Below are 22,920 nucleotides of genomic sequence, written 5' to 3' on the forward strand. Positions count from 1 at the left end.
AATGGGCTCATTGTCTAGGGCAGGGGTCCCCAAACTAAGATCAATGGGCCAGAGGTGGCCCTCCAAAGCCATTTACCCAACCCCCATCTTAAACTGAAGACTAGTTCTGAAATGACTTGAAGGCACACAACAACAACAATCCTAATTAACTTGACTATCTCATCAGTCAAAAGCAGGCATACTTCCCATTGAAATACTGGTAAAAAAAATCTTCATTTTAAATATTGTACTGTTCTTTCATATATTGTTTTGCACTACAAATAAGATGTGTAGGTAGGAATAAGGTAGGAATTCATTCGTGTTTTTTTTCAAACTGTTGTATGGCTTCCAACAGTCTGAGGGACCTCTTTTTATAAAAATTGAGGACCCCTGGTCTAGGGCCTAGGCAATGGATAAGCTTGATCTCTAAACAGTGAATTCATTCTTTGTGAGGGGTGACTACCCTGTTACCAAAAAGAAAAGAAAAGAAAAGACTGTGTCTTATATTAATTTTTGTGCTCAAAGATGTGCTAGGTCTTATTTTCAGGAGATGTCTTATTTTTCCATGAAGAAGAATTCACATTTATTGTTGAACAAAAAATGAACATTTATTATATACCGTACAGTATACACAGGGCCACAAAAGTAAGGGCTGTAAAGTACCTTGCTCCCACGCACTGTCTGGAGACTGTAAAGTAGGGATAGTATTGTAGGTTCTGGCCACCAGGGGGAGCATGCTTCCAAACAAAATCTGCTAGGTCCTATTTTTGGGGGAGGCCTTATATTTAGCAATTGAGCAAATCCTCTACTAGGTCTTATTTTCAGGGAATGTCTTATTTTCAGGGAAACAGGTTATCTTGCCAAGAAAACACCATCCTTTCAGAGTGGAAGCTGAGAGTGACCTGATAGTTTGCAAAAGAGGAGGAGGAGGACAACAACAAATAATTTAAGTGGAAGAAAAATGCTAAGGAAGGGAACTACAGACTAGTCAAGACTGACTATGTCCATTGATTCCAACAAATTCTATGTAGGAGATGATGATGAGAAAACAGAGAAAAAAGAGGGTAAGGGAGTATCCTAGAAAAGTGAATGCTTCATTGGCATCCTGAACAACAGCAACCCACATGCAGGCCCCATAATCTATAACTTCGCAAATGTTTTCTGCCTGTTCATGTCTTCAAATTAATGACAGCCAGGGTGGTGATAGGCCTATAGCATTCCTCTTTGTTACTCCTTGTTTGGGGAAATTCTTGAAGTGGCCAGAGGGAAGGCCTGCACTACAAGCTATATATGATGGGCATCACTACTCCAAAATAGCACTTCACCTCACCTTCTCGTGATTCTTCCGTGGTGGTTTCCATGACTTTTCACCTGTAGCTGGCTTATAGAAGTAACTGCGCAGAGAGCTGGAATCTATGTGCTGTTCCCAGCATTCAAGCACCTCTAGTGGGGGGCTGCGAGGGCTGGGGGGCATCGCCACTATCTGTTTCATCTCCTCCAGGTTGCAGTAAAGGGGGGCATCCCTAATGGGACCAGGGGGAGGGAGGTGTGTATCATCCAACATCTGTCAGAGGAAAAGAGATAGATCTGATTTTACCTTTTAAAAAAGAGGAAGCTTATTTTCGTTATGGAAGTGCTACTTTGGTGGATGGAGGTTTGCAACTCCCAGAATCCTTTGATAGGTGAGTAGTTACTATCTACTCACCTATCAAAAATCACGATAACCCTATCTAAGAAAGGAGAGCTGATACGGTCCATCCAATGCAAATTTCTGAACCAATATCCCAAATAACCCCAGAAACAGGCCTAAAAATCAAGACACCAAGGTTTGCTGTGAGTTTTCCAGGCTGCATAGCCATGTTCCAGAAGCATTATCTCCTGATGTTTTGCCCACATCTATAGCAAGCTGTGAGGACCTCTGACAACCACCATCTCTGAGGATGACTGCTATATATGTTGGCAAAACTTCAGAAGAGAATGCTTCTGGAACATGGCCATACAGCTCGGAAAACAAGTAGCAACCCAGTGATTCTGGCTGTGAAAGCCTTCAACAACACAAGACACCAAGATTTTTTTTTAATTGGGCTGTGCTGTGATTGCATCTACTAGCTTTGGTTCCATCCTATGGATTCCTGGGACTTGTAGTTTGGCTAGAATCTCTGCACTCCACCATTTCTCAGCTGAAAACCAGGATATATGTGACCAAGCGGCATCAAAGTGTTCCTGGATGAGGCTTTTAAAGACTCCTCCCTCCACTGACAATCTGGATTCCACCGATGGTTGCCATGGCAGCTAAAGTGGAATCATAATGCTTTAATTCTGTATTGTGATAGATCCCTGTCTCAAGATACACCAAGGAGTTCAGATGACTCTATCAGCAGCCCTGCCCACATTGGTTGCTCAAGCTCCAGAGGAAACAGAAGTCTTGCTTCATTACTAAGGTTATAAAGGGTTTTCCCTCTACAGCACTTTGGAGAGTCAACCAATATGCCTTGAAAACTCCCTTGGTTCTGTGTTGATGTATCCCCCAGACCCACCACACACCCTGTTCTCTTTCTGCCCCCCCCCCCACTTCTACCTGGAGCCTTGAAGCCTTCCAGCAGCACCCCGGCCTCCCACTCAGCCTTGTACTTACTGCTGCTAGTGCCTGGGACAGTAGATGAGTTCAGAGGCACACCCTGAGGAACAAGGTCTGTCCTCCTAGTGGCTTCCCCCACATCCTGTGTGGGCACAGCGTCCCACCTCCTTCCAATCAGAGAAGGGGGAAAAGGGGAAGTGGTGCAAAGAGAGCAGGCAGATGCTCTGATATGGCATGGCGAGCAAAGAGACCAAAGGCATCCCATGCAAAGAGCATGTGTCATGTCATCTCAATAGGGGGGGGGGGGGGAAGATCCATACACACAAAGAACTCCCAATGTGGCCTTCCTTAGAAATTAGTCATTTGTTGACACATCTTAAGGCAACATAGAGTGACTGGAGTAGAAAGCAGTCAAAATCTGTTCTACAATGTTCTGTTTTATGTAGTCCTCACTCCCTGAAAAAACATTGCTCACAAAGTTTTGGAAATAATGCAATTGTAAAGCAATGTTCTTTGTTGTTGTTCTTCTTGTTGTTGTTGTTGCTGTTTTGGCATTTTCTTATGCATCTTAGTCATTTTAACTCTTTGGGAAAGTGTTTTCAATGGAACTATGTTTATTTAAATATTTTTCATTATTATTTTAGATTATTTCTATTTTTTAGTAGTGATAAGTCTATTGGTGTTGTTTGTATTACTTTGATTTGTTTGTCTTTGTTGACTACGACATTGAATGTTTGCTTTTTTTGTATGCATGGGCGGCTCAACCCATTACGCAAAGTAAGTATTTGCAGTATCGTTGATTTTGCCCAGGGGGCGCTCTTGGGGGAAAATAGACCTTGACATATGCGAGTTGTAGTTACTGGGATGTATAATTCACCTACAATCAAAGAGCATTCTGAACTCCACCAATGATGGAACTGAACCAAATATGGCACACAGAACTCCCATGACGAAGAGAAAATATACATCAATGATTGGTTGGGGGGGAGGGGGTGCCAAAATACTGTTTGCTTACTGTTGAAAATTGCCTATGGCCTTCTCTGTTTGTATGTAAACCGCTGAGTCCCCTCAGGGAGAGAGGGCGGTCTATAGATAAAATATTGATTATTATTTATTATTTTGTACAATGAGGCTATGAACACTGCTTTCATGCATTTAACAATAGTGCTGGTATGCGGCGATTTGCAATATTTATACTTTTTATTGGAGAGACTTCATGAAAGGAAAACATTTTCGGCCATTTTTAATAGAGGTTCACTTATCCAACATAAACGGGCCAGCAGAATGTTGGATAAGCAAAAATGTTGGAAAATAAGGAGGGATTAAGGAAAAGACTATTAAATATCAAATTACGTTATGATTTTACAAATTAAACATCAAAACATCATGTTTTACAATAAATCGACAGAAAAAGCAGTTCAATACACAGTAACATTATGTGGTAATTACTGAATTTATGAATTTAGCACCAAAACATCGCAATGTATTGAAATAGTTGTGGATCGAAGTGAGAGGCAGACTGCGTTGGATAATACAGAATGTTGGATGAACGAAGGTTGGATAAGCGAGACTCAACTGTACCACCAAACAACATATACTATGTAGCTATTCTATGTTTTCCTTCTGGGTGTCTTAGTGTCTATTTTGCAAGGTTAGGAAAAAGATCAGAAGACATACGAGAGTTACACATGGATGTCAACCATGCCTGGATAACCTACACCAGGGGACCTCAAACTTTTTAAACAGAGGGCCAGGGTCCCTCAAATTGTTGGAGGGCCAGATTATAATTTGAAAAAAGCATGAATAAATTCCTATGCACACTGCACATATCTTATTTGTAGTGCAAAAAACACTTAAAAACAATACAATAACTAAAATGAAGAACAATTTTAGCAAATATAAATTTATTAGTATTTCAATGGGAAGTGTGTGCCTGCTTTTGACTGATGACATAGGATTGTTGTTGTGTGCTTTCAAGTCATTTCAGACTTAAGTTGACTCTGAGCGAGGGCAGGTAAATTACCATGGAGGGCTGCATCTGGCCCCCAGGCCTTAGTTTGAGGACCCCTGCCCTACACCATGCCCTCCAACATTTCTCAGCTGAAAACCAGGATATATGTGACCAAGCGGTATCAAAGTGTAGGCAAAATGGGAAGCACTATTAATAAGGAAGACTACACAAGCTAGGAGATACTGCTAGCTGATCTTTTGCTGATCCTACTGGGAAGGGTAATATGTTATCACCACCTCTGCCATCTGCTGAATTAACTGATTATTTTTGTATTTTCAACCCAGTTTGTACAAATGGAAGTAAATTAAGTTTGAAAAAGGAAAGTGGGAGGAAGAGAGGGCTATTTTAAAAGCAGCTGCAATGACAGAAGATGAGTCAGAACTATTCTTGCTCAATCAAGACAGTTGGAGGATGTGGTTTAAGGTAGCTTGGAAGTACCGTACATATCAAGAGAGGGCAACAGGCCAGAAGAAATAAATAAACTGTGTATGTGCACACACCTTCAAGCCATCTACTGATTCATGGTGACCCCATGAATTTCATAGTATTTTCTTATACAAAAAATACTCAAAAGTCCTTTCACCAGTTCCTTCCCCTGAAATGTAGCTGATAGCACTTGGCATTCCTTGATGATCTCTCATTCAAGTACTAACCTGACTTTGCCCTGCTTAGCTTTCAAGATCGGATGGAATCTGCTGGTGTTAGGGTATTTAGACCCTAAAGAAATGTTGTGTTGTGTGCCTTCAAGTCATTCTGTAACAAGCTATTCTATCACTGAATTTTCTGAGCAATATTTGTTCAGAAAGAGTTTGCATTTACCTTCTCTAAGGCTGAGAGAATGTTACCCACCCAAGGTCACCCATGGTTTCTATGGCTAACATTGGTTTCCCAGAGTCATAGTCCAACGATCAAACCACTATGTCATGTTGGCTCTCATTAAAGAACAACATTGATAGCTTAAGACAAAGCCAGATTTGGAGTGTGGCTTGGTTTCACACCAGATGTATGTAGATCCTTATTTCTGATCAGTTAAATCATTTCCACAACAATGACTGACCGATGGAGAGGTCATAAGACTATCATTAGCTGGTGGTTTCGCATGGCTGTCATTTTATATGCAATTCATAAAAGCAGATCAATATTATCCATGACCCAAACAGATAAGAGTACTTTTACAAACATTGATTGCCCCTTGAAATCAGAACAAAGAAATGCTTTGTCAAATAATGCACAATTAACAGAATTAGCCAGTACAAGTTTTAGTGATGACTGTCAATTGGTTAGATGATATAAAAACAAAACAAAAGAATTAAATATATTAATGAAGATGTATTTGTGGCCCTAACCAAAATGAAAGCATATGCTAACCTAAACATTCAGCAATAAATATGGTGGCTCGTGGTATCTGCTAGAATTTAGTTCCCTGGTAATGGAGTTAAACTAAATACCAAAATCCACTGATGCTTAAATCCCATTATATACAATGTTACTCCCTATATAAAATGGAAAAATCAAGGAGCTGTGGTAGCACAGTGGGTTAAACCACTAGCTGCAAGAAATGAACTCACTGAAGGGTTAGCAGTTCGAAGCTGCAAGTCGGGGTGAGCTCCCGGCTGTCACCTCTAGCTTCTGCCTACCTAGCAGTTCAAAAGCATGTAATGTCAATAGATTAATAGGTACCGCCTTGGCGGGGAGGTAAAAGGGCACCCCATGCAGACATGCAGACATGCCGGCAACACAATCGGAGAAGTCTATAGACAACTGGCTCCTCTGCATGGAAAATTGAACAAAAGCATCTCCCCATAGCTAGAGTTGAGCATCGCCTACAGATGCTGGAGGAGATTAAAGTGTTTACCTCTGTCTGTATTTTATGTTGTTGTTACTGTGTAAAAAGGCATTGAATGTTTGCCTTATATATGTAAACTGTAATCCGCTCTGAGTCCCTCTGGGGAGATAAAGTGGAATATAAAGTGTATTATTATTATTATTAGCCGCCCCCTGACATGCGTTGCTGTGGCCCAGTCTGTGTATATGTGCTTTGTGTGTGTATATATGTGTGTATTTATGTGTGTATACTGGTTTTTTGTGTGTTTTTAGGGGTGATGGACACTCATTGGCCTAATAGTTGTATTGTGTCCAAATTTGGTGTCAATTCGCCTAGTGGTTTTTGAGTTATGTTAATCCCACAAACAAACATTAAATTTTTTATTTATATAGATTATTATTATTATTATTATTATTATTATTATTATTAAGGACTGGTTTTTGATTGATTTAAATATATATATTTTCAAGTTGTGGATATTTGAATCCATAGATGCAGAATCCATGGATATTGGGGATTGACTGTACTTGATGTCAGCTACTGGCTTCAGATGAAAAGGCAGGTCCGTGGTCTTCATTCACCATTTAAAGAGTTTTCAGAAGCACTTATCTAGAGGATACTGGGAATACAACCCAGAAGGCCTCTCACTGAATTCTCCTGGTAGATCTCAGATAGATATGTCATGGATCAGCAAAGGCTTTCCAAACAAAACGTCAACAAAGGGTTCCTCTAACATTTGCCCTATCCAGATAGTTAAAACCAAGAAAAAGTGTTGTGGGGAGGATAAGGAAAGGATTTATGAAAAATGTCAGCATCTGTTCTTGCGCAAAGAGCAAAATATTGGTCTAAATATACACCCAGAGGGACCCTCATCCTTAATTTGAAGTGAACAGAATGCCACCATTTAGTATCTATCTGGCTCCAGATGGTGGATCATTTAAAACAAAACTAAACACAGTCAGTCTTCTGTATTAACAGGTTTAGCTTTTGTAGGTTTGATTAATATATTCTCTCTAGGAATATTCAAGTCTTCCAGGATGATTCTATAGAGGACCTAGATATTTCCAGAGAGGTATTCTCTTAGGTTAAAAAGTTTTTACTCACAGTTTTCCCTACAGCTCTAATCCCCACGGATATGGAAAGCCTACTGTAAATCTCTCAAGCCTGAAATCTGACCACCCTATGTGTATTTAATGAACAAAAAGATTTCAGAAAAGGAAGATAGTGATCTCACCATGTGCTTGCTCCCCTTCATCATTAGTTCCTCTTCTGAATTTTGGGTCTGCTTTATACTCGACCTCTGTGTTTGCCATAGATCATTCAAGCTGTGCCTCCTGCCAAGAGATTCAGGAGGAGCTCCCATCATGGGATGGGGGTGGCTGTGGAAGGCCTTGAGTCCCATGTGGAAAGATGGTGGATAGGTCTGTGAGTACAGGTCTTCCAGAGAACAAGACACCATTTCGAAGTGTGCTGAGAAGAAAAGTGAGAGTCAGTCAACAGTATCAGGTAGAACCAGGGAAGGCTGGGGAATCTATGGGGAGGCTCTCTGCACATAGAATGGATCTCTGCAATATTACTGTAGCTGTGTGTGCAAATATTACTGTAGCAGTAAGGCAAATAGCAGCTGCCTGCAGAATCCCTTGAGAAGTGACACTTGAGGAACACCAGCATCTACTGCAGTCTTCCTCAACATGCCCACTTCCAGATATGGTTGTCTGTAAACTCCATCACCTAGGGCAGTGATTCCCAACCTGTGGGCCGCAAGACTTAAAATAAGGTCCATGGCTCTAGATTATTAAATATGATTTTCTTTGGGTGAGCAGATGGCGACTACTGGATGGCATATGTTCTGTATCAGAAACTAGAGCTGATGTGGTCTATCCAATGCCATTTTCTGAATCAGCGCCCAAAATAACCAAACTAAAGTTGACCAAAAACGGATTCGTAACCCTTCTGGTACTAATGTTGGAGAGTGGTCCCTGGTCAAAGTGATCCCTGGTCAAAGTGATCCCTAGTGAAGTGGTCCCTGGTCAAAGTGGTCCCTGGTTAAAAAAAAAGATTAGGAACCACTGACCTAGAGCCAGCTCTTGAGAGAGATGATGAGGCCATAGTAATGCAATATGTCAAAGAGGTGTCTTTCAGTTGGTTCTACTGGTTATCAAATTAAATTGAGGGGAAGGACTAACCAATGATTTAATTAAGATTCATTCTGTCTGTCCTATATATTTGCTGCTCTCAGTGGCCACCAAGGGAGCATCTACACCATAGAATTAATGCAGTTTGATGCCACTGTCAAGTGATTTTTGCTCCACAAGAACTGCAGGTTCGTGGGCTCGGTGTGCCAAACTCCAAAGGACCAAAATAAGACACGGATGAGCTGAAGGCAAAGGAACAGAGCTGTTTATTCACCTTGGCCAAAGTGGATGTCAGAAAAGTTTGCACTCCAAAGAAATAAACATACAGGTTTAGTTATAACAATTTGAAATAAGAGGACTTTGCCATCCTGCCTGCTGACTGGTCCAAACCAGGTCTAGCTAGGTTCTGCTCATTGTTTGGTGGAGATGTGCCATCTGTCACTGCTGTTGATTGGCTTGCCAGTTTGGTGGGAATTTTAATAAAATGTCATGATCAATTTGAAATTTTGTGGATGTTTTCTTGGTCTGCCCATGTAGAGGTGTGGGAGGAAAGGTATGTGGGCAGGGTCTGTGTTAATGGGGTAGATAGTCCTGGTCCTATCCATCCAGAACAAGACAATGGGTTTTGGCTGGCTACACAATGTGTGTCAGGCATATTGGCACAGCCTCAGTGAAATCCTATGGAAGGGGGCTGATCGAGCAGTTGAGATCAGAAAGTGTTCCCAGGGATAAAACTTGATATCTTGGGAAAACCTTGTGGCTCTTCTTAAACCTATTTTGAGATTATCTGAGTATTGTGAGGGGATTATGTCTCTTTCTGGACCAAATGGTGGGATATTCCCTGGTGTGTGTGTAGTACTTGTGCAGAATTTGGTGAGTTCATTTGGTAGTTGCCTGGAACTAGGGGATGGGTCATTACAGACTTTGTTTTTGGACACCCTTGGAGCTGTGAGTTTTGTGATCTGGTTCAGGGTTCTGGTGCTTCAATAACATCACTAACTGCCATGGCGTATTGCTATGGAATCCTACGAGTCATACTTTGGTGAATCACTTGCACTCTTTGACAGAGAAGGCTAGAGATCTTGTAAAACTACAACTCCCATCATATTATAGCACTGAGCTGTCACAAATTATCGTATTATATAATATTATATTATCGCATCATATTATAGCATTGAGCTGATAAACTAGCATCAAATTGTAGATGAACCCCAAATCAATAGTTCTGGTGGCTACCAGGGCCCATTTTACACGGCCATATAAAATCCAGATTATCTTCTTTGAAATTTATTATATGGTAGACTCATATAATCCAGTTCAAAGCAGATAATGTGGATTATCTGATTTGATAATCTGGATTATATGGCAGTGTAGAAGGGGGCTTTGTTTCAGCTCTGCCTGTATTTACTGCATCTGAGGTGGAATCATCTTGGGTTCCTATTCCATTCTCAAGTATGCCAAGTCCCATAGCAGTCCCCAGCCTGATGAATCAAATGTGTGGCTTGCCATGAAACTCACCGGTGCGACCATCCTGTACTGTATTGATGCCAGAACTCTTCTGTTGTGCAGTTGCTCTTGGAGATGTAGGCACTTCAGCCACATAGGTGGCAGGCACAAAGAGGGGGTACTTCTGCTTGGACTGATTGAGTCGGCGCACTTGCCACCAATCATCATTGGCCTTGCACATGAGCTGGAAGAGCTCACCTTCTGTGATGGTCACCCGCCTCCCATCATCAGATTTATATTGGTAGTTGTAGAGGGCCTGTAGCATCACAGCATCAGGAAGATCCATTGATGGTTTTATCCAGGAGTGGTTAAGCCCTTGCCGCAGCTGGTGGCCTGAAAGCATTTTATTAAGCAGAATGTCTTCCTAAAGGATTATGAACCCCAATGACAGCGATAGCTGAGAGTTGAGACCTGTAAGAACAGAATAGGGCACAACATTCAGATGCTGCCAACATAAATATAAAAATTTATGCATCTAGTTTGTCCTATAGGCAGATTAGATTTATGGATATTATTTGAGATATTATAAACTACTGAGAGCCAATGTGATGTAGGAGTTTGAACGCTGGACTTGGAGTCTGGTTGACCAGGGTTCGCTTAGCAATAGAAACCCATCGAGTGACCTGTGGGGAAGTCACACGCTCTCAGCCTCAGAGGAAGGCAAACAAATTCTATCAAGAAAACCCCTTCTTTGGGGCAGCAGAAGTGACTTACAGGCACAAAACAACAAGGAACTGCTGATACTTTCCTATGTGAAATCCCAAGGCAATGTGGATGCCTGTAATATTATTTTGTATAACAGAGGAAATTCAAGCATATATTAATGGGAGTTATGTTCCCAGACTTCACATGGATAAATGAAACTCCGGATAATTACTAATTGTATTATGTTCAATGGGATCAATGACAAGAATGATCAATAATAATAATTATTGTTTATTACTTATAGTATTTATATTCCACCCTTTTCACTCCAAAGGGAACTGGGCGGATCACAGAACACATACACATGCCGTTAAACAGACAGGGCAGCCAACGGATAGAGGTATTATGTCAGCATTTTTCCCCAAGTCTTCAGAGTCCTGGAGGTTGTGCTCGATTCTGGCCACTGGGGGTGTTGTTGCTCCATCCTCTATTACAAAGAGCCCTTGATCACAGACTTCCTCCTCTCTTTGATCGCCAGCATTTTGTAGTATTTCCTTATGGTACCGTAAAATACCTCCCCACTTAAGCGATGCCTAATTTGTCTACTCACAGCTCACAGCTGTTTTCAAACTGCTTAGCTGGACAGTAAGCTGGGCTGAAGGTCGGGTGCTCACCCAGATCCGGGCTTCAAACTGCCAACCTTTTGATTGGTAAGATCTACTGCTGCTGGTGATTGGCTTGACTATAACTGAATGAATGAATTTGTGGAGAGTAAAACTGCACATATCAGTTCTGTGAACAACGGTAGAGTCATACCGTAAACCAGTATCTGTCAAAGGAGCCTCTTTTCACAAAGTATTTTTAAGAAAACGTTTTCCTTTTTCTCTATGTAGGTAGAACGTTGTAGCAGCATATATACTAAGAAATTATGACAGAGGACTGGATGGATACATATTTATTGTGCCAAGTTGTTGCAGCAGCGTTTATAGCAAACAATACAATGGGAAAGAATGGGATTCTGATCTTGGTGATCCTACTGTAGCTCTGTATGCTTGCTTAAAACCATCAAGATAAGTAGTAGCTGCCCTCAAAATTCCTTATGGAGCATGCAAGGAGATTGCCCAGGGGATGCCCGGATGTTTTGATGGTTTATCATTCTTGTGGGAGGCTTCTCTCATGTCCCTGCATGGGGAGCTGGAGCTGACAGAGGGAGCTCATCCGTGCTCTCCCCAGAGTTGAACCTCTGACCTATTGGTCTTTAGTACTGCTGGCACAAGGGTTTAACCCACTGTGCCACTAAGGGCTCCGTTTAACTTACGAAAGAATGATATGACCTGATGATTTTGCTTCATGTATGCATATTGCTAGTTTTCAATAAAAGGTTTGCTGAAACATGTTCAACTATTAATTGGTTGTGTGTGTTTTTTTTATGGTGTGGAAACTTGTCCATATTCTTTTCGCCTTATTCCTGACTCTGGTACTAATCTCTTTTGTTAAAAGCATAATAGCTAGAAACACATTTATTTTGTTAATTGTTAACCTTGTCCTCAGATGCAAAATGGTCCAATAATGAAAATGCCCAGTCTTCAAACTAAGGGCCCTTCCACACAGCCATATAACCCAGATCAAGGCAGAAAGTCCCACAATATCTGCTTTGAACTGGGTTATCTGAGTCCACACTGCCATATATTCCAGTTCAAAGTAGAAAATGTGGGGTTTTATTCAGCTATGTGGAAGGGGCCATAGACTAAAAGCACCCCTTGTCTGCATTTCTGTGGCTTCCCCGTGGCTTGTTTGAGGGTCAAGCAGAGGAAGGAATTTCATAACATCTAGCAAATTCAGAAAACAGTGCTATTGCTTTTCCCAGAAAGCAATAGCATTGTTTAGTTCTTCCCAGCAGGGCAGTGACGGTCCCTGGAAAAGTGAAAGCACGAGAAGTGGTCAAGTAGCTGTTGCAACAGGAAGCAACATTGTTCTTGTGGTGAGTTGTAGAGACGGAACACAGTACAGCCCCATAAAGGGGAAATTTTCCCAATGGAATTTGCTTTTCTTGAACAGAATAGACTCAAGAGGACAAACCTAACCTGCCATTAACCGAATCACTGGGATTTCCCAACTATGTCTTTCTTTGCAGTGTCTTCCCCAGAGTATGGTTGCAATTAAGCACCATCTAGCATATGTTTCTCCCAGGCAAAATCAGGCCACATCAAGCAGCCCTTGTAAGATCCAAACTGTATAACTACCTTCTTTTAGACAAGCTGTATGAAGGAAACAAAATTGGTCTGCAGTTTCCCATTCTTTATCACAACGGCCAAAATGCTCAATCCTGCTCATGGATCCTCAGGCTTTGTTGAGAAAGTTGGCATCACTTACGGTAGAATGGTAGACCATTGTACTCCTCCTTGTCTGATTGGCCTCCACTTCCTAAATTTCTAGGCAACATACCTAGTGGCTGAGCAATCATGGGAGTTGCAAAATTTTTGTTTCAAAGCATGATACAGTTACCCACCCCGACACAGGATTTGAATTATGGAGCTCATGTCACCAGATAACGTAATACGAGCTTGATTTCCCTCGTCTAAGGAACCCTAAGAGGCACATGAACCCTCTCCAATTTTCATTCTAGCAACCTTTAGTTAGTGCATAAAGGTAAAGGTAAAGGTAGTCCCCTGACATTAAGTCCAGTCATGACTGACTCTGGGGTGTGGTGCTCATCTCCATTTCTAAGCCGAAGAGCCAGCGTTGTCCGTAGACACCTCCAAGGTCATGTGCCCGGCATGACTGCATGGAGCACCGTTATCTTCCCGCCGGAGCGGAAAGTTAGTACATAGTGTGAGTAAATTAGATAAGGTGACCCAATAATTAACTTCATCACACTAGAGAATGAATTCACTTAAAATCTGGTTTCTGCTTCTTGCAGAATTCTGGGGTTTGTAGTTGAGTGAGGCTGTTAAAGTCTCCTCCCTAAACTACAAACACCAGAATTCTGCAGGAGGCAGAATCAGATTTAAAGTGGATTCATTCCCTAGTGTGATGAGGTCAAATGTATTTTCTGAAATACAGTCCTGACTATATTTCAGGATATTTTAAAATTCTCTCTCAGTTGCAGGGAAACACAACAGTAGGTGGCAATTTAGCCTTCTTTTCCCTTTTATGAGCCAATATGTTTCATGCGCTGTTACTGACCTTTTACATCAGGCAAGACAACCTATTGGATGACTGCAGTTCCCATCAGCCCTAGCCAACATAGCCAATAATGAGGAATCATGACAGCTACCTTCCAGGAGCAACAGGAGAGCCACATGTTCTGCATCCATTTTCTAAATGTTCATGCCTCACTTTAAGGCAGTCAATATACTGCACTCCTCTACCTGCTTGCATCAAGCATTTGTTTCTGGGAGGACTACGAATCAAAAACAAGGTGCAATGATTGCTTGGTATTTTAACATAAAGCTCACATTAGAACAGTGAAGGGAATAAGTTGCCCTCCACATTTTGTTGCTTCCAGTCCAGCAGCCCTATTTATTTATTTATTTATTTATTTATTACTTGCACTTATTAACCGCCGCTCTCAGCCCTAGGGCAACTCGTGGCGGTGTACAAAAACATAGAAAAGACAATTTACAATAAGTCAAGACAACAAAACAACATTCTACTAATACATAACATCTAACTATACTAAAAATCCGCTTCGTCTTGTCATGGGGTCATAATCAATCTCATAGTCATAGTCCGTTCCGGTCGTCATTTCCAATAACATAGCACTCAGTTGAAGGCCATCTCGAAAAGCCATGTTTTCAGGCCCTTACGAAAGGCCATGAGGGAGGGCGCCTGTCTAATTTCAGCAGGGAGGGAGTTCCACAGCCGGGGGGCCACCACCGAGAAGGCCCGCTCTCTCGTCCCCGCCAGGCGTGCCTGTGAGGCAGGCGGGACCGAGAGAAGGGCCTCCCCAGATGATCTCAAGGTCCTCGTGGGCTCGTAGGCCGAGATGCGGTCCGCAAGGTATTTTGGGCCGGAACCGTTTAGGGCTTTGTAGGATAACACCAGCACCTTAAATTGGGCCCGGTAGCAAATCGGCAGCCAGTGGAGCTGGGACAACAAGGGCGTAGTACGCTCCCTGCGTCCTGCTCCTGTTAACAACATGGCTGCCGCAAGCTGGACTAGCTGGAGCTTCCGGGCCGTCTTCAAGGGCAGCCCCACGTAGAGAGCGTTGCAGTAGTCGAGGCGGGATGTGACCAAAGCGTGTACCACCGTGGCCAAGTCAGACTTCCCAAGGTACGGGCGCAGCTGGCGCACAAGCCTAAGCTGTGCAAATGCTCCCCTGGTCACCGCTGAAACCTGGGGATCCAGGCTCAGCGATGAATCCAGGGTCACACCCAAGCTGCGAACCTGCGCCTTCAAAGGGAGTGCGACCCCGTCCAGCACAGGCTGTAACCCTATACCCTGCTCGGCCTTGCGACTGACCAGGAGTACCTCTGTCTTGTCTGGATTTAATTTCAGTTTGTTCGCCCTCATCCAGACCATTACAGCGGCCAGGCACCGGTTCAGGACTTCGACAGCCTCCTTAGTAGCAGGTGGAAAGGAGTTATCTTAGCTAATAATGATGAATGAGAGAAAAGAACTGGAAAGGAGAATCTACTAATATTGTTCTTATTGAATCGGCAGTATCAGAATCCAGATGACTTTGGCTCCCTCTTCACTGCCATATAATGCCGTTAAACTGCATTGTACAGTAGTGCAGATGGGACATTTGACAAGTAGTGGGGTTCTAGTATATGTATTAGTTCCACCACTTCTAATATTATGTTTGACGTTTTAAAAAATTTACAGGGCCAGACATGCTATCCAAAGCAACATTTAAGCTTTTCAGGAGTATTTTGCCTTTACTTAATGTTTCTTGCTTACAGATTCAAGCTCCCTGAATTATTTCTCAGAAGAGTTTAAAAATAACATCCCTTCCTGTTCTAGGAATCAGGATGGGATTTTGATAGCTTTATTTGTTCTGTTTCCATCTGTTTTCTTATATCAAAACAACCAAATGTTGATAAGCAAAAATGAAAATGAAAATACCCCAGTGCAAATCTCACAGTAACTCCCATACAAACACACACACACATACACACACACAGAGAGAGATTGCCATCAGATGTGTACATATGTGCAGGGGGTTTTCTTAGGCAAAAAATGCTCAGGTATTACATTAAAAGGCCACAAGTTATACTTCAATTTTCATTTTCTAAGGGTCCTTCCATGCAGCCATATAATTCAGAATATCAAGCCAGATAATCCACAATATCTGCTTTGAACTGGTTATCTGAGTCCACACTGCCATATAATCCAGTTCAATGTAGATTTAATACACCTGTATAGAATGGGCCCTAGTCTGCAGTGACTGTGTTAACATCACACACATCATTGTGGTGGAGGCTCCTTCTTTGGACGCTTTTAAACAGAGGCTGGATGGCCATATGTAGGGAGTGCTTTGGATGTGATTTTCCTGCTTCTTGGCAAGGGTTGGACTGGATGGCCCATGAGGTCTCTTCCAACTCTATGAGTCTATGATTCAATTATTCTAAACGGAGCTCCATTAACAGCAAGCTCATTTTATGCTGTAATTCACATTATTTCTGGCGACATCGCTGTGGACACTCAATTCTTTGCTCCTCATGCATGCAAATATACATATGTCCACATTATATATGAATGCTTTGATAGGGCATTAGCCATCCTATTAAGTGAAACCGCTGATGTTTAAATGTTGATGGACGAAGGTGCACTAATACCAATATTGAAGGCAATTGCAAACCTGTAAAATGGAAATGTGTCGAGTTTAATGACAGGAAGGATCAGGGGAATCCCAATCCCACCTACCTATGTAGGATTCAAAACCCTGCCCCTGGCATAAATCTAAAGCCAATTAGGACTGTGAGTTAATCCAAAATAACTCAGATTTTCCAGAAAGGTGCAGGGTAAAAAGCCAATGTTTTAAACTTGGATTTAAGCCCAGAGGGTGAAAAAAAGTGAATTTTCTTCAAATCCTCAATAATTTTGTGTGTTATGTCAGCACCAGATAAGAGGTGAATACAGGGTTTTATTTCCACCTAAGTAGACAACACCATAGAAGCTGTTTTTGCCAATTCCTTCATGGAATATTTGCTGGCAATCCAAGTATTAATTAGAATTGACCCGGCTCAGCTTTCAAGATAGGAGGGGTTCTGGTGCTTTTAGGGAACCTAGGCCCCCAAGTGGTGTGCAGTGATAAATTTATACTGCAAATTTAAAACAAAACAATTTACTTGGTTGTTATAAGAGATGGTTCAAGCTTTTGAAAAAGCTCAGGTATATGCTCTTGGATTTTGGAATTATAAATAGGAATGCACCTTATTCAGCTCCAGAATCTGTGAGAAAATATTTATTTTCTATTTGGAAGAGGGTCACACACCAAGTAAAGAGTATTTCTGTGTGAACTGACAGCCCATGGCCCTTCTATATCCCAGATTATCAATTCAGAATATCTGCTTTGAACTAGGCTATCTGAGTCCACACTGCCATATATTCCAGTTCAAAGCAGATGATGTGGGATTTTATTCAACTGTGTGGAAAGGGTCCCAGTGAGGAGGATCGCTCATAGCCGCAGTGTCGAGACTGAGTAACCTCTACTCAAAATGGCATCTGAGGTTTAAAATGAAACCTGAGAGATGTGAGCTAATCGGCCAAGAATTCAGGGCTGGCTCCACATTCAAGATGACAACCCACAATGAAGTGTCACTGGTGGGGTCCCTCATATGTCAGTGAGTCAGTAACCATGGAGTTCACTGTAAACTGCTATAAGTTATAGTTTTAAATTTCTCACAACTGGAAGCTCATAGGAGTGAGTGGGCTGGGATGCAGCTGCCCTAAAATGCCAGATCCTGGCACTGGATGCAGCAATAAACCACAAAGTACCAGCTCCTTACTCCCCACAAGCCAGCCACCTGCTCCTCAGGGTGGGAGATCACTCTATTAAAGATTTTCCCTCTTAGGAAACAGGGAATGTGAAAGAACATTGAATAATTAGGATGGGGCACCCAACGTCCTTAGGTGGACCTGTTTCCAAGCAGCAGCAAACTCCAATTTTCTCTGCTGGATGGGATTGATAGGAGTTAGGGTTCTATATCACATGGAAGCTCCACCCCATCCATATTCAATGGGTTTCCTTCCAGATTAACCCACTACTTCATCCGTACTGGAATTTCTCCTAGATGCAAATGTCACTTTCCTAGACCTTGGCTATCTACTTCTCTTATGCAATTGTACTTTATAGGCAGCGATGAAGACAAAAATGGAACTCTTTACTATCTGGCCACAGAAAGACAAACTGAGATCACAGCGCAATATTTTGCTGATTCATATGAACACTGCAAAATGGATAATCCGGAAGAGCTGTGTTTACCTGAATCCACATCATCACGAAAGAGGACACTCCTGAGTTAACTGGTTCTTCTGCTCTCAGATCCACTCTGTTTTTCATGCTTGTTTCTATCTCCCATTTAGGCAGAGAGGGAAAGATGGAGCATTTCACTTGCTTATTGTATTGGGCTCAAAGCACAGGTATCGCACATCCGCCTTCATGCAGAGGTTAATGGTTTCCTGTAAGCCGCTGTGCGCTTCGTTGTTCAAATTCACCACAAGGCAGGAAGAACATCTTGTCTCTGCTCCACAGTCTGGTTAAGTAAACAGATACGGAATGTAAAAAGTTGCATTGCAAGGGTCTGTGTATATGGAAATGAGTATCTCTGAAGGTAATGAGATCCCCTAGAAAACAGCAAGAACAGAAGTTGCCATCCTATGCACATTTATATTGCATTAACTCTCACTGTAGTCAAAGCTGGGACTTTGGACCCATGTTTAGAACAGAACTAGATGGTTGCAAACTGATTTAGGAGTACTTTCCACTGAAGTGGGACTTATTCCTGAATTCACACATGCTGATTCACAACCTGATTATAGACATAAATATCAGTGGGTTGTTGTAAGTTTTTTTGGGCTAGATGGCCATGTTCTAGAGGCATTATCTCCTGACATTTCACCTGCATCTATGACAAGCATCCTTAGAGGTAGTGAGGTCTGTTGGAACTAGGAAAAGGGGTTTATATATCTGTGGAATGACCAGGGCGGGACAAAGGACTCTTGTCTGCTGGAGCTAGGTGTGAATGTTTCACTGACCACCTTGATTAGCATTTGATGGCCTGGCAGTGCCTGGGGCAATCTTTTGTTGAGAGACTCTCCCCTGGGCACACAGAAAACTGGGTGACTTGGAAGGCGCTGAACAGACTGCGCTCTGGGACCACAAGATGCAGAGCCAACCTTAAGAAATGGGCCCACAAAGTGGAGTCCAGGACATGGAAGTGTGAAGAAGAGCAAAGAACAGACCATCTACTACAATGCAACCAGAGCCCTGCTATATGCACAATGGAGGACCTCCTTACAGCAACACCAGAGGCACTACAAGTGGCCAGCTATTGGTCAAAGGACATTACCACCCCCAACTCCTTCAAGGTCAATCCAATCACTTCAAGGATGCCATCCATCCATCTTGCCTTTGGTCGCCCCCTCTTTGTTTTTCCTTCCTTTTCCCCCTGAGTCTTCTCTAAGCTTTCCTTTCTTCTCATGATGTGGCCAAAGTACTTCATCTTTGCCTTTACTCTCCTTCCCTCCAATGAGCATTCAGGCTTTATTTCCTGGAGGATGGACTGGTTGGATCTTCTCGCAGTCCAAGGCACTCTCAGAACTTTCCTCCAACACCACAGTTCAAAAGCATCTATCTTCCTTCGCTCAGCCTTCCCTATGGTGCAGCTCTCACACCTGTAGGTGACTACAGGGAATACCATTAGTTTAACTATGTGGATCTTGGTTGCCAGTGTGATGTCTCTACTCTTCACTATTTTATTGAGATTGGACATTGCTCTCCTCCCAAGAAGGAAGCGTCTCCTGATTTCCTGGCTGCTGTCTGTGTCTGTAGTAATCTTTGCACTTAGAAAAGCAAAGTCTGTCACGGCCTCCACGTTTTCTCCCTCTATTTCTCAGTTGTCAATCATTCTTGTTGCCATAATCTTGGTTTTTTAATGTTTAGCTGCAACCCAGCTTTTGCGCTTTCTTCTTTTAACTTGATTAGAAGGCTCCTCGGCTCCTCCTTGCTTTCGGCCATCAAAGTGGTATCATCTGCATATCTAAGGTTGTTAATGTTTCTTCCAGCAATTTTGACCCCAGCCTTGCATTTGTCAAGCCCCACACATCGCATGATGTGTTCTGCATACAAACTGAATAGGTTGAGGGAGAGTATACAACCCTGCCGTACGCCTTTCCCAATCTTGAACCAGTCTGTTGTTCCACGGTCAGTTCTTACTGTTGCTACTTGGTCCTTATACAGATTCCTCAGGAGAGAGACAAGGTGATTTGGTATGCCCATACCACCAAGAACTTGCCACAATTTATTATGATCCACACAGTCAAAGGCTTTAGAATAGTCAATAAAACAGAAATAGATGATTTTTTTCTGGAACTCCCTGCCTTTCTCTATTATCCACCAGATATTGGCAATTTGGTACAATCCTGCTGGACGCCTTTCCCAATCTTGAACCAGTCTGCACCTTATCCTTCCTCAAATGCCTGTTGGGAGAATAAAGTTTTACCCTGCACCTACTGCTAATAACTTACTCTCACATAGCCCTCCTTAAAAATCAATTTATTATTCAAGAACACAGAAATGCTGGACCACTCTCGCAACCACCATGTCAGACTACACAGAGAAGCCATTGAAAACCACAAGCACGTGGACAATTTCAACAGAAAGGAGGAAACCATGAAAATGAACAAAATCTGCCTTTGTTGTTGTTCATTCGTTCAGTTGTCTCCGACTCTTCGTGACCTCATGGACCAGCCCACGCCAGAGCTCCCTGTCGGCTGTCACCACCCCCAGCTCCTTCAAGGTCAGTCCAGTCACTTCAAGGATGCCATCCATCCATCTTGCTCTTGGTTGCCCCTCTTCCTTTTACCTTCCACTTTCCCCAGCATAATTGTCTTAGAATTTTGGCCATCTTCCAACCTGGGAGTCCCATCTTCCAATGGCATACCGACATATCTCTGGTTGTACTGGTCCATTTAGTTTTCTTGGCAAGGATACTGGGGTGGTTTGCCATTGCCTTCCCCAGGGATCATGCTTGGTCTGACCTCTCTGCCACGACCATCCCGTCTTGGGTGGCCCTTCACGGTTTTGCTCATGACATCATTGAGGTGCTCCAGCGCCACGACAAGGCGGTGAATCTGGCTACCAGTATTAAAAAAAACTCTAAAATTAGAACAGCACAACAACAGAGAGGAAACAAACAAGGACATCTAATCACCTCTCAACAAAAGATTGCTCCAGGCAATCAAATGCTAATCAAGGTGGTCAGTTGAAACATTCACACCTAGCTCTAGCATAGAATCATAGAATCAAAGAGTTGGAAGAGACCTCATGGGCCATCCAGTCCAACCCCCTGCCAAGGAGCAGGAATATTGCATTCAGATCACCCCTGACAGATGGCCACCCAGCCTCTGTTTAAAAGCTTCCAAAGAAGGAGCCTCCACCACACTCTGGGGCAGAGAGTTCCACTGCTGAACGGCTCTCATAGTCAGGAAATTCTTCCTCGTGTTCAGATGGAATCTCCTCTCTTGTAGTTTGAAGCCATTGTTCCACGTCCTAGTCTCCAGGGAAGCAGAAAACAAGCTTGCCCCCTCCTCCCTGTGGCTTCTTCTCACATATTTATACATGGCTATCATATCCCCTCTCAGCCTTCTCTTCTGCAGGCTAAACATGCCCAGCTCTTTAAGCCGCTCCTCATAGGGCTTGTTCTCCAGACCTTTTATCATTTTAGTCGCTCTCCTCTGGACACATTCCAGCTTGTCAATATCTCTCTTGAATTGTGGTGCCCAGAATTGGACACAATATTCCAGGTGGGTTTAACCAGCAGACAAGAGTCCTTTGTCTCACCCTGGTCATTCCACAGATATATAAACCCATTTTCCTAGTTCCAACAGACCTCACTACCTCTGAAGAGAAATGCCTCTAGAACATGGCCATATAGCCCGGAAAAAAACCTACAACAACCCAATTTCCCCCCTTTTGTTGAGTTGCAAAGCAGGACTCTAAACCCCCTCTCTCCTCCCTTCTATTCTGTCCTATCCTCTCAGCTTCCGGTTTCTTGCGCAGTGCGTGTTGGGAGTCGTAGTTTTGTGCTGGGACTAGGCCTCAGAACACGCACGCACGCACACTAGCTCTCGCTTACACCTACGTCACTTCCGTTTTCTGCGCGGTGCGTGCCGGGATCCGTAGTTCCTGGAGGAAGGCGGTCGCTCCGTGACGCGGCCCGAGGGGCGTGGAGCCGGCGCCGCTCTCCTCTGAGTCGGCGGGGAAGCGGTGGTTGCATCAGTTGCCAGAGGAGCCAGCATGAAGCTGCACCTGAGCGAAGGCTGCCCCGCCGGGCTGAAGGGGTTGGCTGCCGCCAAAGCCACCGGGGCCCCGGTGGAGCTCCAGTGGGTCTCCCACGAGGGTGAGTAGTGGCCCTTTAAGGCAGCCCCGTCTCTTCCTTTGGGGAAATTCAGGGTTGTTTTGGGTCTCCATCCATCTGGTTACTAGAATCACAGAGTTGGAAGAGACCTCATGGGCCATCCAGTCCAACCCCCTGCCAAGAAGCAGGAAAATTGCATTCAAAGTATTCCAGACAGATGGCCATCCAGCCTCTGCTTAAAAGCCTCCAAAGAAGGAGCCTCCATCACACTCAGGGGCAGAGAGTTCCACTGCTGAACAGCTCTCACAGTCAGGAAGTTCTTCCTAATATTCATTTGACTTAAAAACAGCACAAAACCTTCCAAATCAAACAGCTGTTCTTCCTTTCTTACTCTAAAGATGTCCCTGCCCTGATTGTATTACTATTATTACTATATCAGCATCATTCAACTACTAGGATTAATTTACAGGGTGCATCTACATTGGAGAACTCAATGCACTTTGATTGCCATGGCTCAGTGGGAATTTAATAATAATAATAAGAAAACTTTATTTATACCCCCCAGGAGCCCCCGGTGGCACAGGGGGTTAAACCCCTGTGCCGGCAGGACTGAAGATTGACAGGTCGCAGGTTCGAATCTGGGGAGAGGCGGATGAGCTCCCTCTATCAGCTCCAGCTCCTCATTTGGGGACATGAGAGAAGCCTCCCACAAG

General features: G+C 43.2%; 2 protein-coding genes across 6 annotated transcripts in view; one reads left to right on the plus strand and one right to left on the minus strand.

The window, feature by feature from the left end:
- The window catches only part of ARHGAP9 (Rho GTPase activating protein 9), a 45,731-nt gene extending 27,019 nt beyond the window's left edge, over window positions 1-18,712 (minus strand). Inside the window, exons 1-4 of one of the 4 annotated variants that reach the window (XM_060762987.2) lie at window positions 18,112-18,712; window positions 10,047-10,445; window positions 7,628-7,863; window positions 1,310-1,543 (exon numbers count right to left, since the gene is read on the minus strand). In XM_060762987.2, coding sequence (XP_060618970.2) covers window positions 1,310-1,543; window positions 7,628-7,863; window positions 10,047-10,377 — 801 coding nt within the window. In that variant the 5' untranslated portion in view covers window positions 10,378-10,445; window positions 18,112-18,712. The other 3 variants (XM_060762988.2, XM_067464242.1, XM_067464243.1) reach the window with 3 other exon arrangements.
- A 3,358-nt stretch (window positions 18,713-22,070) lies between these two features.
- The window catches only part of MARS1 (methionyl-tRNA synthetase 1), a 35,904-nt gene continuing 35,054 nt past the window's right edge, over window positions 22,071-22,920 (plus strand). The window contains exon 1 of one of the 2 annotated variants that reach the window (XM_060762983.2): window positions 22,071-22,249. In XM_060762983.2, the coding sequence (XP_060618966.2) occupies window positions 22,147-22,249 (103 nt within the window). In that variant the 5' untranslated portion in view covers window positions 22,071-22,146. The remainder of the gene's footprint in view (window positions 22,250-22,920) is intronic. The other variant, XM_060762984.2, reaches the window with a different exon arrangement.

This window comes from Anolis sagrei, chromosome 2 (genome assembly GCF_037176765.1).
Source record: "Anolis sagrei isolate rAnoSag1 chromosome 2, rAnoSag1.mat, whole genome shotgun sequence".
Lineage (NCBI taxonomy): Eukaryota > Metazoa > Chordata > Lepidosauria > Squamata > Dactyloidae > Anolis > Anolis sagrei.